Source organism: Tenrec ecaudatus, chromosome 14 (assembly GCF_050624435.1).
Source record: "Tenrec ecaudatus isolate mTenEca1 chromosome 14, mTenEca1.hap1, whole genome shotgun sequence".
Lineage (NCBI taxonomy): Eukaryota > Metazoa > Chordata > Mammalia > Afrosoricida > Tenrecidae > Tenrec > Tenrec ecaudatus.
Genome location: NC_134543.1, coordinates 121,964,842 through 121,983,176, shown reverse-complemented (window position 1 = coordinate 121,983,176; position 18,335 = coordinate 121,964,842). Strand labels below are relative to the sequence as shown.

At 48.8% G+C, this 18,335-nt stretch overlaps 1 protein-coding gene across 1 annotated transcript in view; it reads left to right on the top strand.

Moving 5' to 3' along the window:
• Window positions 1-2,225: 2,225 nt before the first annotated feature.
• Window positions 2,226-18,335, top strand: part of RORA (RAR related orphan receptor A) — a 112,466-nt gene continuing 96,356 nt past the window's right edge. Inside the window, exon 1 of the mRNA XM_075532325.1 lies at window positions 2,226-2,403. Coding sequence (XP_075388440.1) covers window positions 2,373-2,403 — 31 coding nt within the window. The 5' untranslated portion in view covers window positions 2,226-2,372. The remainder of the gene's footprint in view (window positions 2,404-18,335) is intronic.

Here is an 18,335-nt window from a genome sequence, read left to right as displayed (position 1 = left end):
TGCTTCTACTATTTGTTACAACAGCAGCATAAGCCGTGGCCCTGTCATTCTTGATTGCTGACTTCATTTGAAATTGTCTTGAAATAAACAACTGATTAATAGGAATAGAAGATGAGACCTTGGGGTCAGGTGTCTGATGGGCAGTGCCAGCATGAATGGATTCGTTTGTTCATAAAGCTCTGTTTGCTAAAAGCAGAATGCGGTGGCAGAGGAACATGGTGACTCTTCAGAATTGCACACCTAGACTCGTTTGAAACTACTTTGGAAGAACATACCTAGGATCAGGAATGCTACATGGGACCTCCCTAGGGGACAGGGAGCCCTAGTGGCGTCGTGTTAACGTGCTGGGCTGCTAACCCCAAAGTCAGTAGTACAAAATCACCAGCAGAAAGACCAGGCTTTCTACAATCATAAAGAGTTACAGTCTCAGAAAACCCACAGGGGCAGCTCCACACTGTCCGATCGGGTCCCACTGAATCAGGATTGACTATGGCAGTGAGAGGGACCTAGGACCTACCTACAGGATAGCTTACCATTCTCTTTCCTCCTTACCCTGTGAACACCAAAGGAAACCAAGAACCACGCACGAGTGGTGGTGTCAGTGTAAGCAAGAGGTGTTGTCTCCCTGGGAGATGTCATTGCGTTATGAAGTGTGGGGTGATTTAATTTCATCATTGTAAACACGGCAGTGGGTACGGTTGATTCATTGGAGACTCATGTCCAGTTTGCTATGGCTGGACAGCTGAGTTAACATGGGTAGGTCTTGGCTTCACATTTTTATCATTTCTCTTTACGTGGTTTGGTGGGTTTATTTGGAAATGTTTCTAAGGAGGGGAACTACAAAAAAAAACCTGTTGTAGGATGACTTTATCTAAAATCAAACTTGTATAAGGCCGTGCTTGATTTAATTTTGATCTCTTAAGTCGGAGTGGAACTGTTTGAAAGATTACATTGTGCCCTGAGAGTGGTGCGGATGGGAGCATGTGTGAACCCTTGTCCACAATGCTGTCTAAGTGTGTTTTAAATCAAGGCTGAACTCGGTTTCAAGGATGACATCAGGGAGATGGGGGTGGGAGTGGGGTGAGAACACTCCCTTTTGATCACTAGGATGGCCACAACAAATAGCCATCTAGTATTATAAGCTGTCAATGGAAACCTAAGACTGGCAGAAAGCAGAATTGAAATTACTTGAAGAGCAATCGGTATGCAAATTTGACTTCTGAGAATTGGGTCTGTACTCTCAATGCTGTAGATGGTTCGCCCAAGTTGTAACGCAGACTTAGAGAAGGTACCACTGGAATTCGTCTGTACTAGTAGTAATGAGGACAAATAAGTATTTGAGGGGGTTCCATGAGGCCAGTAAAGAGTGAGCGGTCGACGTTTGGAGGGTATTAAACTCTTGGTTGCAAGTGAAAAGTCACAAAGTCGACTTTCAGAGAGACCTTTTTCTTTCCCTGTCCGGAGTACACAATCTCTTTCTTTTTAAAAAAGTTGAAAGTCGAGCCTATCTGACTTGTAGATGGGCTCGCTAGAGGGAATGCTGGTGTGGAACAGCCTGGTAATCTTATGGCTCCAAAGGGCTGGAGACAGAGCTCATTTGCGTGAGAGTTCCCTGTCCCAACAGTAGGATAAACCCAGATCTTGGATTCGGTGTGAAGAGGGGCCTGAGAATCCACCTCCCTCCAGACTGGACTTGTTTGCTCTACCTCCTCGCCTAGGCCCAGCTCCTTTCTGGGATCTCCTGCTTCAGGGCCCTAGAGGAGGCGACGGCGATAGCCTCCAGTCATAGTTGGGCGCTCTTGGGAGCCCCCAAACCCGGCCCCTTCCCGTTGCCATCAGGTTTGCCCCTCCGCACCCCAAGGGGGTGGAAGAGGCTGAGAGTGGGAACGTGGCGTTGGGTTGCGAACCTCTAGTTCCAGGGTTTGGGGGTTTGAGAAAGTGGGCAGGTTCCGCGGGGCACTGTGCAGCGTGCGCCCCGGCGGCCACAGGTGCTCTGGGGGCAGAGAAGGGGGCCCGGAGTGCCCGCGCGGGCCGGGGGCGCCGAGGGGAGCGCAGGGCCGGGGTGGACTCGCCCTGCCGCGCCGCTCACCTGCCCACGGGGGCGGGGCGGGGCGGGGCGCGGCGCGGCGCTGGGGCTCCCGGGCTCCCGCCTCCCGCCCGGGAGGAAGCCAAGGGGCGCGGTGTAAACAGAGCGGCGGCCGTGATGTCAGCCGGTCACATGGAGCCTCTTATGGCTCGGGATGGCTCTCGGCGGGCGGGCAGCTGCGGCAGCTGCTGCTGTGGCTCGGGCGGCGGCGGCGCGGCGGCGGCGGCAGAGGGGGCTCCGGGGTCGGACCATCGGCGCTCGCTGCGCTCTCCGCACCGCGGCTTAAATGATGTATTTTGTGATCGCAGCGATGAAAGGTGAGCCGGGGCGCCCCGCCGGGCCCGGTGGGCTGGCTGCTCCGGGGGGCGGGGAGGAGGGCGCGCAGGGGGAGGGGTGGGCGCGCCTGCCCCGGCGCACGTACTGCCTTGCGCTGGACGCGGGAGCCCGCCCGGGCCTTCCGGGCCACCGCCGCGGCGCCTCCGGAGCCCGCCCGCGGGGGCCGCCCGTCTCCTGCTGGGGCACCGGACCGGGGAGGGGGGCCGGACGCCCCGCGCGGGCCCTTCCGGCTCGGTCACTCGCTCGGGTCCGCTTGGCACCCGGCGCGGCTCCGGGAGAAAGTTTGCTGCGAGTCGCCGCGCTTCGGGCCGGGAGGGGACGATCCGAGTCGGGGGCGCCCGCGGCCAGGGCCCCGGGCCCGCACCCCGAAGCGCTCCGGCCTACGTGGGGGAGGCGCCGCGGCCGGGCCGTGCGCGCGCGCCGACGCGTTGTCATCCCCGGGACTGGTCAGCGCCCCGGGCTCCGCGCGCTCCGCACTAGGCGGCCGGGCGGCCCCGAGCTCCCCGGCTCCCTGGCCGGTCCGGCCTGCGTCCCGCCGCGGCCACTTCCGAAAGCGCGCGGGCCCGAGCGGGCCGGGACGCCTTCCGCGGCCGCCCGCAGCCTGCGCGCAGCTCCGCTGGCTACTTTGGGGTGCGATGCATGTGGGGAGAGCACTTCTCTGGCCACGGGGTGCGCGGGCAGACGGGGAGGTGACGCGTAGTGAGGACGGACGGGCACGGGTCTGTCGCAGGCAGACAGCCCTGCGCGCGGCCAAATCCAGCCGGACTGGCCTTCGGCCCAGCTCCGGACTCTTTAGTCGGCCGGCGGCCGGGGGGACTGGCTCGCGGGCCTCCCAGGTGAGGCGGAAAGAAGTCCTGGCGAAGTAGCGAAGTTCCTGGTGGGCGAGCCAAAGTTTAGAGGTGTGCAGAAGTCGTTCTTGGGATTCTTACAAACAGCCCCAGAGCACGCGAACGCGCGGGCAGGTCCGCGGTGGAGAATCCGACCGAGCGAGCGGGCCTCAGGGCGCTGTGCTGATGGAGAGCCCCGCGTTCTCTGCGGACAGGGCTCCCCGGGGGCGCCGCCTTTCCGCAGACCCCGGCGTGTCCTGCGGGTCCCGGCTGGGCCGGCGCCCAGCGCGCGGTACACATTTGCTTGGCTGGGGAGTCGTGGCAGTCCGGGGTGAAGGACATGAGTTTGGTATCTCTGCGGGGGTTACTTTCGGATCACTGGGCTTTGCCTTTCTTCACTTGAGATTGGGTGGCATCTCTTGTATTAATAATTAACAGGCCGAAATGGACTGGGCGCCCAGCTGGGCTGTGGAGATGAAATCTTTCTATAAGGTGTACCCAGAGAAAATGGGCGCTCTTCTACCCTGTGGTATGCGGGAAATGGGACTTTATCGTTTTTTGGAATATGCAGCTTATACCGTAAAAAGCGAAGAACCCCGATTTGTGCTTTTCAATGCTCAGAATCATTTGGGGAAGAAAAATATTACCGATTTTTATATACAATAAATGTATTCTCCAAGAAAACTTTTATGCTATTCCCTGTATTTCCTTAAAATGGCCAGTGTAAAACGAAGAGAATATTGTAGTTCTGACATCGACTGACGCTTGCTTTTTTTCCTTTTAATCACAAGATAGATACTGCCTTTTTGGGGGGGGGGGTGACAATGTCAATCTGTCGATTTTATTTTAATTTGTTGTGTTGGTGTGGAGGCGGTCTAAGATATTTTGAATTTCTATTCTCCTGGTGAACTGTCACTGCCCCCCAAATTAATAAGGAAAGTACATTCTAACATTTTTATTTCATAGTGATATTCCCTCCTTAAGTAGACTTGCGGTCCTCGTACCAAATAAAGTTCTATACCCTCCCTTCCTTTTACACACACACACACACACACACACACACGTCAAAGCCCAAGTTCACATATTTGTCTTGGATTGACCTCTGCCAGCCATAGAATAATAGATTCCTAGTGTTATATGCCTTAAGAAAAATCACTTAGAAGTACTAACAATGCATTTTTTCCCAATAAGTTCAGCGGCCTGAGAGGGAGAAATAGAATCCATCCAGACAATTAGAATATTTCATTCCCAATATCATAACATCTTGGATTTTAATAGGATTATCTTGCTTTGGTGCAGATTTAAACGAAAGGAAAATAGTTTGTGGGAAAATGAGAAATGCTATAAATGTTTCCTTAAGGGGGGGGGCGGGAAACAGTCCCCAAATCATATTAAATACTTCCCTGCTGCCTCTCAGTTTTAATAGCAAATTGGTCCCATATGTAGGAGACTTTGTATAATTAGGCTTTTCATGCAAAACAGAGACACTCTTTACAATGTAGCTTTTTGATATGTGTATGCATGTGGACAAGGGAGGAGAGAACAAGCCACCACAAAAAAGAAACATTCTCTTTGTTGGCTGACTTGCTTATGTTTTTTAAACATCATTAAATCAGGCCTTTTGAACTCACCAAAGAAGACAAGCCTCCCTTTGCGTTAGTTGTCAGTTAACTTTAGGCTTTAAGTGGTTTCCTGCGCAGAAGTAATAAATCTTTGCCCGACCCACTGTAGTGCAAGCCTTTAGTTTTGTATTTGTGTTTGTTTGTTTAATTAACAACAAAAGTCCAATCCAGTTTGATTGCTTCTCGGCAAAGGGAAAGAGCTGGCGATAACGCTTGTGATCACAGGAGGCTGTGTGCTACTCATGAACGTGCACCCGCCCGGTGCTTAAAGGAAATGGAAGCGGCTCATCAGTTTCAGTTAGATTTATCTCTGCCTCGTGTACGTGTCTGCCCGTGGTCATGTACACTGAGCGCAGACAGTGACCGTCCGAACCACGGCCATCAGGCTGATTCCGACTCACAGGGACCCTATGGGGCAGAGTAAACTGCCCCTTAGGATTTCTAAGGCCATAAATCTTTACGGAAGCAGCCTACCCCGTACATCTTTCTCCTGAGGAGCAGCTGGTGAGCTCAAACCACCAGCCTTTCCTAAGCAGACAGGCACTGTAACCAGCGCGCCACCAGGGCTGCTTTAGCTGAGTGAAGGGAGGCGCGGGAGGGAATTTCTGTCCCATGATAGATTCTCCCCTCAATACAGTTCTTAAGCACAAACACGGTGCCCTACCGCTCGGAAAATAACTGTGTATATTGGTAATGTGAATTTCTAATAAAAGCGGCGTGTTGGTTGTTAAAGATGGCCTTTCTTAACCAAATGAAGTTTGCCTTTTAGTCTCAGTCGCTTTTTAAGCAGTGTTTCAGTGCCGGTACTCATGTTGCTGGAGATTTGTCCCATTTTTGTGACTTTTGATGGCTAAGATTGGAAAGAAGGTGACAGCGAGGTCCTATGGGGCATTCTGAAGCAGCCTTGCTTCTGTGGCAGGGAGTGGGGGCTTGAAAAGAGCAAACCCCAGTTGCTCCCACGGCAGAGCACTCACCTGTCACGAGGGGGTCAGCTAGTTAGAAGCCAGAGGGGATCTCAAAATCAGCTAGTCCATCCGTCTGTCCGTGGGAGGAGAGGCGGCCAGGACGCTCCGAGGATTTTAATAGCACGGCTCTCGTGGGCATCCTTTGGAGTCTATTCCAGTGAAGGGCCTTGAAATGCAAGGCCACCTCAGTGCCAACTCATTTATTTAACACTTCTTGCTCTGAGATACAATTTCTAAATAGGAATTGCCCTTTATTTTTGCCAGGGGAGGGGGGCAGATATCCTATATGATTGAAGTCTTAGTTTCTGATCGATCTAGTCAGTATATTAATTGTCCTGATAACGTTTTTTCTCACATCTGTCCCCTGCCACCTCCCCCAGCCAAGCAATTCACAGGATCAGCTCTCAATATCCCATCAGACTTAAGGACAACCCCTCCCTGTCATTTCGTGTTCTCTACAGGTGCCCTCACTCTGCAAAGATTGAACCAGCCTCTGCTCACAAGCAATTCTTTATCACACTCACCTTCACCTGCTGCACCTACAGCTTATCGATCGCTGATGAATGCTTTGAACCTGTGATTGCTCTAACCGCAAACTAAATCCACTGCTATTGCGTGGATTACGACTCATCATTGCCTTATTAGGCAGAGTAGAACCCCTCAATTAGGGTTCCCGAGACCTTAAATCTTATGGGAACAGAAAGCCTCACCACTCTCCTAAGGAGATGCTGGTGGGTTCAAACTGCTGACCTTTCAGTTAGCAGCCCAGCATATAAACCACTTCACCACCAGGCCTCCTTTTCTTGCCCTAAAGTAAGGTTCACCAAGAGCTGTATGCACCTGTTCGGACTCACCTTGCGTTCTCAAAGTCACGGATAGAAACAGATCTCGTTCGCTGCCTGTATCGTGGAGGAGATCAAGAACTGGGTCATTGCCAAGTTCCCGCGCCAGCCCCCAGCCACTTTGCACCTTGCTCTGGCGTGCCTAAGAAAATGCTCTTTGCAAATGACTGGTCCCTGAGAGAGAAAAATTATCTGGACGGATGGATAGAGAGATCCATTTGCACACGTAGAGAGATGTTCGGTATTCGGTAACATCTCTTTTATTTTAGGTTTCGTAACTTCCTAGATGAAAGGAATCTCCTAAGAATACCTCGCCATAGAAACGCTTCCTGTGTGCCTTTTCACTGGCCACACCTATTTCTTACTAAGAAGTCAAGGCTGCCGTAATGCAGTTCACATCTGGTAATTTTGAAAACTGTAAGTAGACACTCACCGTCAGCAACTACAGTTTTTGTGTTTACCCAGATGAGGGGCAACGGGGGCGGGCACGCAGGGGAGAAGGGAAAACATGTCATTTGTCCACCGACGATGCTTACCTTCTGTGCTCGCCTTTGGAGCCATGGACTGAGCGCCAGACTCTAGCTACCGGTCTCGTGGATGCTACAATGGAGTTGGTTTCTCTGCAAATGGCCGAGAGTACTATGTCCCGAAAGAAGAGGATGAACAAATAATAGCACGTACTGCCGATGAGTGTAAGAAAGCATCCGGAATCTTTCGGGTCTAGGCTTTTGTTTGATACGTGAACCGTGTTAGCCTTCGTTGTATTATAAGAAGGCAGCCTGATTGATCATTTGAAAACCTTCGCCCAAGGAAAAGAGTGATCTCAAGTGAGCTCCCTAGTTTGCTAGTGATTTCATCCACCACCACCGCCACCACCACCCTTTGGAGTTTTATTGTCTGTGAAGTGTCCTGGGCATTTCATAAAGAAACAGAGGGGTGGTGTTAATGTATAGTTATGTGCTGCTTTATAGCTCCCAACGACACTTATCTCACTTCATCCTCCCTGATACAACCTTGGTCATCGTTTTTAGTTGAAGAAATTGAGGCCCATGGAGGTTGTAAGACGTGCCCACGCGCTCCCGGCTGACACATGGCGGAACAGGGACCAGCCCCTAATGTCTGCTCCCTTCATGCTGCCGCCTCTGGAGGAAGATGTGAAAATGCCCCGGATGGAACTTTGTCTCTCTAGTTAGTGGAAATTATAACTCTGGCATTTATGTGGGGGAAAAAATAGATTCAATTATGTAATGCTTTGCTGAGCCTAATATCTTTAAATTACTATTTAATAAAATCAATTCGGTGCAAATGCGGTTATTCTTATTTGCTTACCATTAGCTCTCTACATCCATGGTTTTTATTAAGCCCTCTTATTTTAAGAGGATCTGGATGAGATGCAAGCATTACAGTTTCCTCAAGAATACGGAATGCCACGAAATGCCACCAGACCTGCGTAATCTGTCTGCAGGGCATGGAACCGAACTCGAGAGTAACCCATGTGCCCTGTCTTATCTTTGGCCACGCGAGCTTCCACACGTGCATCTTCCAGTGTTCATAAGCCTTCCTCTAATGGAAAGCGCGAGAATCCTGGTGCTTTTGGGTGCCTTCCTATTTGTTTCCATGACCGCTCAAGGACATGATGGCAGACAGACTCTGAAGAAGTTGTTGTCTTTTGAAAAATCACCCAAGGAGCCCTGGTGTTGCAGTGATTGAGTGCTTGACTGGCAGTCGACTTCCGGAAAGACTTCCAGGCCTCCAAATCCTCTGGGGCAGCTCAGCTCTCTCCTGCTGGGGCCTCTGGAGCTGGAACCAACTCACAGGCAATGGTTTTGTTTGTTTTGCTTGCTTGTCTTTTGCTTGTAAAAGTTTTCCAAATAGATAGGCCAGGAAAAGCCCGTGTGTCACTTGATGGGTGTTTATCTAACTGTTGGATTGAAGTGTGTTTATCTGAAAGCAAATGTCCATTATTTCATAGACTCTTGGAGCTAGAAGAAACCTGGAAGTTCAGATAAATGTGCCTTTAGCAAGTGGGTCTTCTCCACAGCATTCCTGCCCAATGTATATCTGGCTTGTGTGAATGTTCCCAAAGATAAATATCTGATGTCTTTAAAGATAGTGTATTCCATATCTTATATTACATACCCATAACTATCCATAAACTATACATCAATAACTATCCATCAACTATATTAAATTAAATCGAATATAACTATGTCCTTTTTTATTTTCAATCCTTAAGGGTTTTTTTGTTGTTATTCTTTTTTCTTAATTCTTTTTTTGTTTTGTTTTAAATCATTTTATTGGGCTCATACGACTCTTATCACAATCCATACATACATCAATAAACCCCCTTTGGGCCTGGCAAGAGCACAGTAATCCATCTCTCAAATGAAAAGTTGTCAGTAAGTTGGCAGCTGCTGGCACGGGGCACTCAGAAATGTGCAAAGTAGATGGTCAGTGAAGATGGACAACAGCCTCCCTGAGATGGCCTCAGAGCTCGTGAAGTTGGTGCAGGACTGGGCAGAAGTTTCTTTCTGTTACACAGTGGTGTGGTTGGAACCCACTCCGTGGTAGCAAACTAACAACAGCACACACACACACACACATACACACACACACACACCACCACCACCACCACCACCACACCCCCTCTAACCCTTTACTTCCGCTGTCCCCCTCCAGTCCATCTAAACGATATTGAAGTTTATGATCTGCCTACCCTCTGCCTGATTTCTTCCTCAAATATATTTCAGTTGGACTAGATCTGCTGGACTTTGGACGCTGAAAGTGGAAGCCCGTTCCACTAGCCGTATGACTGCCTCAGCCCTCTGCTTACCACTGAGTAGGGAGGACGAAAAGACCTACCTTAGGCAGTATCCTAAGTCCATCTCACGACAAGTCCTTGCTTGGTATTGTAACCTCCGAAAGCGAACTTTGATCTGTTTAGGAATAATTGTAGTTCAACTGAAATTGATTATTACGTCTCCCGGAAAATCAAAGGCATTGCAAAAAAATAAAATAAAATAAAATAATTGAAGGAACCTTAGAAGCTGCTCAGTGGTATTGCTTTGTAGTGTCGTGCGTCAGAGCTGAGAGAAGGTTGCCCTCTAGTGGTTACTGACTGCTGAAACGCTAAAAGCTAGGCGCGTGCCAATGAATTTCCCATCAGGCTAGTGGAGAAGGTCAGAGGTTGACATTGTGTTCTCAGTCTCTGTGGGCCCCTCTCCATCCAGATGCAAGAGTATTATTCACTGTTGTCACGCTTACTTAGGAATGTAACCGTGGGGTACACTGGATTTTAAAAGTTTGCATGGACGGAATTGACGAAAGTTTTAAACTTTTAAAACTTTTATAAGTGTTTTTCTCTGCCGTAAGTATAAATGCAGTTTCGTTAGTGAGTAGATAATTACTATAGTCAGTAATACCTGTATCTTCCTTAACGCTTTTCCCCTACACCTGTGTGTGTGTGTTTAATCAAGGTAGTCACTCTTGCTGATCCACTTTGCGCAGTCTTGCTTTCCTCTTGAAATCCAGAGTTTCATTTTCAAAAAAGATAGATGCTTAGAAAGATACAATACCATAGCTCCTCGTGCAAGAAAGCCATTATAAACGTGGCTTCAAAAGTGTATGAACCCTTGATTGCTGACAGCCGGTGGTCGGTCGCCTGGCTCTCTAGGGTTTGCCTAAAACTCAAAAGAGCATGTTTTATTTCAAATTTTTAAAAAGCCTTCGTATGGGCTACTCTTCAAAACCCTGCACGATGATCAAGAAGCCCCTGCTGAGGTGGATTTTGGAGAAAAATAGATAATGCTGGTGACCAATGGGCTCTCACTTTGGTTGCCCGTGTGTCGAGTGTGTTGGCATCAGAGGGCTAAGGACTGCCTTCCCCGTGCCCGTGGATGCCACTTGTTGGGGAAGCCACGGAGAACTCAAGTGTGCACGGACTCTGCTTCCGTGGCCCACAAAGTCACAACTTCCGCTCTGAGCTGGAATTACCTGGGTCTTAGAAGCCATGGGCAATCGCTAAGGTTTTAAAGGATAGTCAGCCTCGCTTGTTTTCACTGAGAACATGACATCTCACTGTTTCATGGCAAACACGGAAGGGAAAGAAATTAGGTAGTAAATACCTGCTGTGAGACCCCCCCCCCCCATCGCAGTGATAAGACAGTGGTTCAGAAGCGAAGCTTGTGGTTAAGCTGCAGATCAGCTATTGCAACAATCACTTTTTCAAACAGCACTACCCAGGAGTGTGATGCTTGTGGCACATGAGAGAAGTCGACTCTGGTGCACAGAATGTGATTTTCATTGTTTAGTTGTTGGTACCACCTCCCCTGTGTTGGTGTTGTTACACCTCTCTAGAGTTACACACACACACACACACACACACATACACACATTGCATATCATCTCATTTAAAATCTTTTTTAGAACGCCGGGTTGGATGATGCAATAAACAAACGTGTTTCCATTTCACATTTTGAAGACCTACTGCGTGCTGGGTTATCCAGGTGCTGTGTGCGCACTTTTGTCACAAAGCTGAGACATCTTCCTCCCCATCGTGTGCCCTAAGACATGAATCAGCATTTTCAAAAATGCAGTGAGGAATCAGCAGTTGTCTTACCAGAGAAAGCTAAGCTACTGGTGGAGTGTGCTGTGCTGTGGGGATGGGGCTTCAGGAGAAGGGAAGCCCAGGCCACCAAATGCTGGAGCCAGGGGTCCTTCCCAAAGCAGTACAGCTGATTCCCTCACTGGTACTCTGATGGTACATCCCATAATATGCCCCCACCCCCAACAACATCGAATCAATCCATTGGCTTACTGGATTAATGGTTTCTCTAAGCCATGTGTTCTTTAGACAAAGCAAGTGTTGTTTTTGACATGCAAAGAAGTCCAATGTAATGTGTTGGGTGTGGCCAGCCTGCTTTTAAAATGTGCATGTGACTGGTGCCCAGATCATGGGCGGGTTAGCTCTAAATTACTGCCTGGAGTCATGGTTCGGAAATGTCAGCGTGAGAAGCTACCCCCAAATCCAGTGCCATTGAATTGGTATTGACTCTGCACAGGGTTTCTGAGGCTGTCAACCGTCATGGGAGCAGACAGACAGCTGCATCTTTCTCCCAGACGGTGACTGGTGGGTTTGAACTACTCTCCTTACTGTTGGCAGCCAAATGCTTATCCCAGGCCTGCTTTGTGAGAGGATAAACTCCACACCAAATGCTCTGCCGTGGAGCTGATTCTGACCGGACGATAGAACTGCTCCTGCGATTTCTGAGACGGTCACTCTTTCTGGAAACAGAAAGTCCGGTCCTTCTTGCAAGTGGTTGGTGGTTTCCAACTGCTCCCTGTGGGACCCCAAGGAGTCTGTGAAAAAGGTAGATTCCTCGATCCCACCCCCGGAGATGCACCAATCTCGGGCGGAGCTCAGGCATTCCCATTTTTATACCTAGCTCGGTATTTCCGAGACAGGTTGTCCGCAGAGCTCCCTGTACAAACTCCTGCCCAAGCCTGGCTTTGCTAAATGGCCCTTAGAGACCTCCTACAGGTCAGTGGCTCTCAACGATCTTCACATTTCTGTTTCCCATCACCGCCGGCTGCACAGACTCTGTCTGATAGGCTGGGGTGAGGCCGAGGTTCTGCGCGTGAGAGCTCCTTTGGTTGATATGAGGATCAGCAGGGTTTGGGCATCTCCTTTTACGAAGGAGGAAAGCGAGTCTTTGTGGGGGTAAAGGATGCGGAGGTAAGTTAAAGCTTCCCTTCCAACCTCTTAAACATCCTTTCACCCACCACGCCAATGCCCTTTCACACGGGAGCACATTTTCTCAGTACTGAAAATCCTGTCGCTGTGACTCCTGGCGCCTCGTGTGTGTGTCAGTGTGTGTCAGCGTAGACCTGCGCTCAGTCGCGAGGGTGTTCGGTGGTTAATGTTTCAGTCAGACATTGTTTTGCCCCATCTTTCTTCTGCTGGGCCTCTGGGTGGAAGGAACCTTCAGCCTTTGTGCGCATGAGCTGTGAGTACCACCCAGCGACCCCTCTGTTTATATCAACTCAACCATTAGTTAACGTGTAGGAGGAAGTGGGTAGGTTCCAAATACTTGACCCTCAACGGCCCAAAGAAGGGAGACCCCGGGGCTATTGCGTGTTGAAGATGCCTTGCTCGTCCCAAACACGAGTCTCCTGTTTGCATGGAGCCTTGCCAGTGAGATCTGGTCTCTGCCCGGGACAAGGATGGGCTGCGTGCTTCCCCTCCATGTGTCCAGGGACAGAGTCGGGCCAGATGGGGACTGTGTCCTGGGAGCCAGGACCAACTGAGGTAGACACTGTGCTGCCTTCTCTCTGTTGCTGGTTCTCAGCAACAAAGTAAAGGTGTCAGTGCCCAGCAAGATGGTCGGTGCTCCTGACGTACGAGAGGCAAGTCCATGACTGAGCATGTAGTATCCAGACAATTGAGGGCTCAAAGCCCCCGCCTTCATGCAACCTAGAGTGCAGTGCAGTAAAACAGATACAACTGGAATTGCCTCTGGTTGGTGTGATGGAGAGGAACCTGCCCCCTTCCACATAGTAAGTCCCACCCATCCCCTTCACGGGCGATGGTTGCCCATCCTCTTATAGATACCATGCTGGGGGGCTGTTGGTACAGCAGCGAATGCTAAGCAGAGACTTAGTCTCTGGTCTCTGAACATGATCTCATAGATGGACACCGGGGGAATGGACTCCAGTCATTTTTTTCAACTGATGGGTGGTTCTGACCCCAAATTTGCTACACCACTTTTGTCAGGATGCCACAATTTCCCAGTCTCTGGATATTTATAATTAGACTGTTACCCTCGATAGCCCTCAGGGTCTTCCACAGCCCTACCATGCTGCGAACATGTATCTAGTGCAACAGACAATGAGACTGGGTTCTTGTCCACGACTTGGAAGAAGCAAGCCCCTTTCATTCCTGTGTTCCCTGTCCGCCTCCCACCCTTGCTATCAGCCCTACAACCAGGGAACACGTTCCTTTTGGAAGTGACAATCTCAGGTAGGAAGAAGAGAATTCCACGTGAAAATATTTAGGAGCCAACACGCTTTTATGGATATGCAGAGCGGCCGTGCCCACACGTCTTAGTTCTGAGGCATTTCGGTCACTCCTCATTTATGCAGCCCTGTCCCGAAGCCCTTTCTACCTTTGATGGTTGGGTTAAAACTGAGGGTGCTGGTGCTTAAAGGGGGGGGGGCATGGAATAGCCTTAATCATGGCACTCTTAACCAAATATCCCAGCCAGAACGCCAACCCTGCATCTCCTGGGGGTGGTCAGCGACTAAGGAGAGGATCCCAAAACTTGAACTCCCGTCTTGACAAATCTTATTTAACTTCCTCGGTTGAAAGTCGCTCTCTCTAAGCACAAGGCGCCCCTAGTGGCGGCAGTCTTTAGTGCGCGGGGCTGCCGACCCAAAGTTCATGATACAAACCTCTAAGAGAGGGCTCACCGTCTGCACCCCTAAAGACGGAGAGCCTGGAAATTCTAAGGGGGCAGTTCTACTCTGTCCTCAGGGGTCGCCAGGAGTGACGGGGTGCCATTGGTTGTACCTGGGTTGGGTTGCACCCAAGGACATTCGTTTCGCTGCGATGTTAATTCAGGAAGATGGCAACTCATCACAAACCAACGTGCAGTGATGGAAGTGCTTCAACTTTATTTTCTTTGGGTGCCGAATGGCCTAGTGGAATTTGATACTCTCTCGCAGTGCCGGAAGTGATAAAGGAGTTGGAAACGAGTACCTGATGGGATCGAGCAGATGCAACTAGCCATTTTCACCAGAGATGTTTTTTCAAGAGTAGCATATTGCCTAGTTTTGTGCGGATCTGTTTGAGAAAGTATGCCCACAGGATGAGCACCCTCCACATGTCTACCTCAAGACGGAAAGCCCTGGACGTAAGGTGATGAGAGAACATCTTCCTGGAGCTTACATTGCATCCGCTACTAAGCACCTTCGGAAAATGGGATATTTTTTTTGTCCCCACAGAACAATTGGTGTGGTAGAAATCTATTTCCAAAGGAATCTATCTGTCCCGAGCAAAGCCATGCAGGACCAGCACTAGTGGTGGGCTCCCGGTGCTGCTACTGCAGAGAAACAAAGCTGTTTAGCAGGAGTTAAGATGTCTCCGAATTTTGGCAGACTTTCCAAGCCCCCTGCTGCCGTTGGATTCTGAATCCCTTTTGAAGTGGTGTGGAAGTTTCTCTGTGACGATTCCTGTCGAGTGTAAAGACGAGGCGTGTTTTCAGAATGTTTTCATTTGCTGGAACTGTGTTTTGCACTCCGCCATCTCTTGTCGAAGAAGTTTGGTTACCAGCCATCTGATGATGCCTCCGGGTGTTTACAGAAAATGTGGGTGCTGTAGTTATATTTGAGCACGCACAACACCCCCCCCCCATCCACCCACCCCAAAGATAGTGCTGTAATCAGCAGGAATTCGAAAACATGTATTTAAGGAGTGATGCTTGTAAAAGAGGTGCCGTAAAGCAGCATGGCTGTTCAGATGTGAAGACGTGACTGACAGGTCTCCTTGTAGGCTTGCTAGTAACAATAAAGTCTCCAAGTTCAACATCAAAGCCCTCACAGCTGACTCCGCCAGCGAGTTGCACATCAAAGACGGAGCGCAAGACAAAGGAAGTGCGCTGAGGTATGCTTCTGCCGCATAGTCAGATCTTCAGGGGGCCCTCCCAGAACTACTTTCATGAATGCTAAGTGATTTTCCTGTAGATCAGCGTCTTCGTTTCATAAATGACCAGGAATATAACAGCGGGGCAGATGAACACTCTTATTGCTCCCCGTCACTTTGCGTTTGGCTCCGAAGGACTCCTCGCAGGAGGGAGTGGGCCCACTGGTCTCCTTCGGTCTCCGCGTGGGCAGCTCTCCCCACCTCGTAGTAGAGGGCATAGAGGTAGCCCCTGTTCAATAAGCCAGTGCAAGGGGGTGACATTTCACGTCGCTTGCTGGGCATTCTGATTGGAAACATAAAACTGGGTCCAAATTAGTGGAGTCATGCCTCCCCCACCCCCATCATGAGTTTGTATTTTATTTTTCTTAAATGCGTCTTGGCGGGTGGATTTTTGCTGAATCAGGTGTGCCTTACCTAACAGGTGTGTGTGATAATGAAGCGTAGACCTGTTCAACCAGCTCCTCTGTAATTGCCACACCTGCTCCTGCCTCAGGTCCATCACTCTGGCTGAGAACGCCCCAAGCGGAGCACACCGAGCAGTCTGGGCTTGACTTCTGTCTTCGCTCACTCTTTCTCCCCGAAGTAGGCTGAAAATAAAATGAACCGCCCAAGTATTACGGGTGGGTTCAAAATAATGTGCTTTCTTTCTTTTCTTTCTTTGGCTTGCCTTTGACATTTGGCGTTTCTTTCTAGTTCATCTTTAGTAATTTGCTCATTTTTAACTGGTATTGAAAAATAGTAGTGCTCTGTGGAGTCATTAATAAATACAAAAGCAGCTTTCTCAAAGCTCTGGGGAGACCTAATAAACACCACTGTGTTACTAATTGATGCTATACTGAACTGACAAAAGGAGCGCATCGGTAAACAGAAGTTAGAGAGCAAGAAGTTAAAGAACTATAGGGGATTCTGTAGACATCAAGGGCTGGAAATTATAATCAGGCCTCTTTCGGGAGCATTCATTAGCATGTGGCTGAATTAGGACACCCAATTATTTCCGAGGACATTACAAAAAGCTCATCCAAAATCCCCCAAAGTGAAAGGTTAGGGAGGGGAGGGCTGGGAGGTGGGTGGGGTGGTGGGGGGACCGAGCATTTCCTATAACTCATGCGAGCTTTCTCAATAGTCGCGTGGAGTAGCTTTCTTTGTTAGGGAGGAAAACTGCTGATGGAACCAAGAGCAGTACCGTTTCTTTGTTCTGTGCGCACTGTTTATGCTGCATTACCCTGTGGTTTTGTTCCCCTGCCCCGAAGGCAGAGGGGGCAGAAGGGTGGAGACAGAAATGAACCTTTCAAATCTTGGTCTGAACCCCACAAGGGCGCCAGCCTTGAGCAGATTAGAAAGTATTTGGATTTATACAAGTACTGTCCTCCAGAGTAGGGATCCGCAACGTGGGCTCCTCGGTCGCCTGGGAGCCTCCCAGGCCCGTCCAGGGATCCCAAGAGAGAAAAACAACTGTATGTTAATACGCAGATGCTCTTCTTTCTTTCTTTCTTATATGTTGACATCTGTACAAATGACACAAAAGCAGTGGAGAGTCAACATTGGAAAGCATAACATGAATCGAGGCAGTGGCCCCCAACTGCACCAGGTGTCTTGTGTTCCTTTGTGCTGTCTTCTTGCTGGGAAAAAAACAAAACAAAACAATTTCCATCTTGATGAAGCAGTAAATATTAAGTTTTTTACATCTTGAGTACACATGTGTTTAATATTCTTTCTGACAACATGAAGAATCCATATAGAGCCTTGCTACTCATAGGAAGCATTTCTGCTCCATGCCAAAGCCTGACGTTTATCTCCCGGGAGAAATGTGTGCCATTGTTTGAGTTAAGAGCTGAACTAGCTGCTTCTTAAAGGGAATGCCACTCTGCTTAATGAGATGACTGGCTGTGGTTATTCAAGCTTGGGTATATCTGATACATTTTCTCAAGAATGATTGCAGTGAGCCTGGAATTTCAAGAGAAACAACTGATGGCATCGATTGCCCCTGAATTTACACTGGAAGACGAATTTTAGAAAACTTGTTTCCAATGTGATAAACTCAACAGCTCCCCATTAATTACTTTTCTAATGACGTGGGTGGCAATATAAATGAGACTATTTGATAATGTAGTATCATGAAATGTGTCAATATCTGGAAGAGTGGCATTACTCGGTGAGCCAATAGTTTCCAGATAACTAGCACATGATGTTACAAACGGGCGCGTGCAAAAGAGATTCATTCAGAGTACAAAATGTGCCATTGCTTTTGAAAGTAGCAGGCTACAAAGAGTTACTGACACAGTTAAGGTTCTATATTGCAACTAACCTTTAAGAAACTCCCACTTGTTGAGTTTGGGTGTACTATCAAAGAGGCATGTCCAATATTCTCTGAAAAGGCTGTTTAACTGCTCTGCCCTTTTCTAGCTACATAGCTATATCAAGGTCGACTTCCTTCACATACTTCCACCAGAAGAAAATAATACATCAGACTGAATGCAGAAGCAGACATGAGAACCTTGTTTTCTATTAAGTCCAACATGAAAGAGATTTTCAAAAATGTAAAATATTGGCATTCTTCTCCTTAACGTTAAGGAAAAGATACTTGTGTTCAGAAAAACACTTTATGTTAACATGCAAGAAGTTTACTTTCGAATAAATGGTGCATGGGTATCAGGCCCAGTTTTAACATGGCAATTCGTTCTATGTAACTAAACATCAACAAAGACTGTGTGTCTTCATAGCATCCGGAAGGTCCTGGGGCTGGGAAATGTTGTGGGCCGTGCTCTGCAGTTTAATGTTTGGGGGCATCGAAGGTTTTGTGGCCAAGTACAAAGTAACAAGAGAAGGAAACAAATTGTATGATATGGGAATTCCATACCAATAGGATTATCTTTTGAAAATAGGAGATTTACACTTGGACAGATGAATTGTGTTAACTGATAACACATCTTCTTTGCCACAATTTACTCTGTAGTGGCAG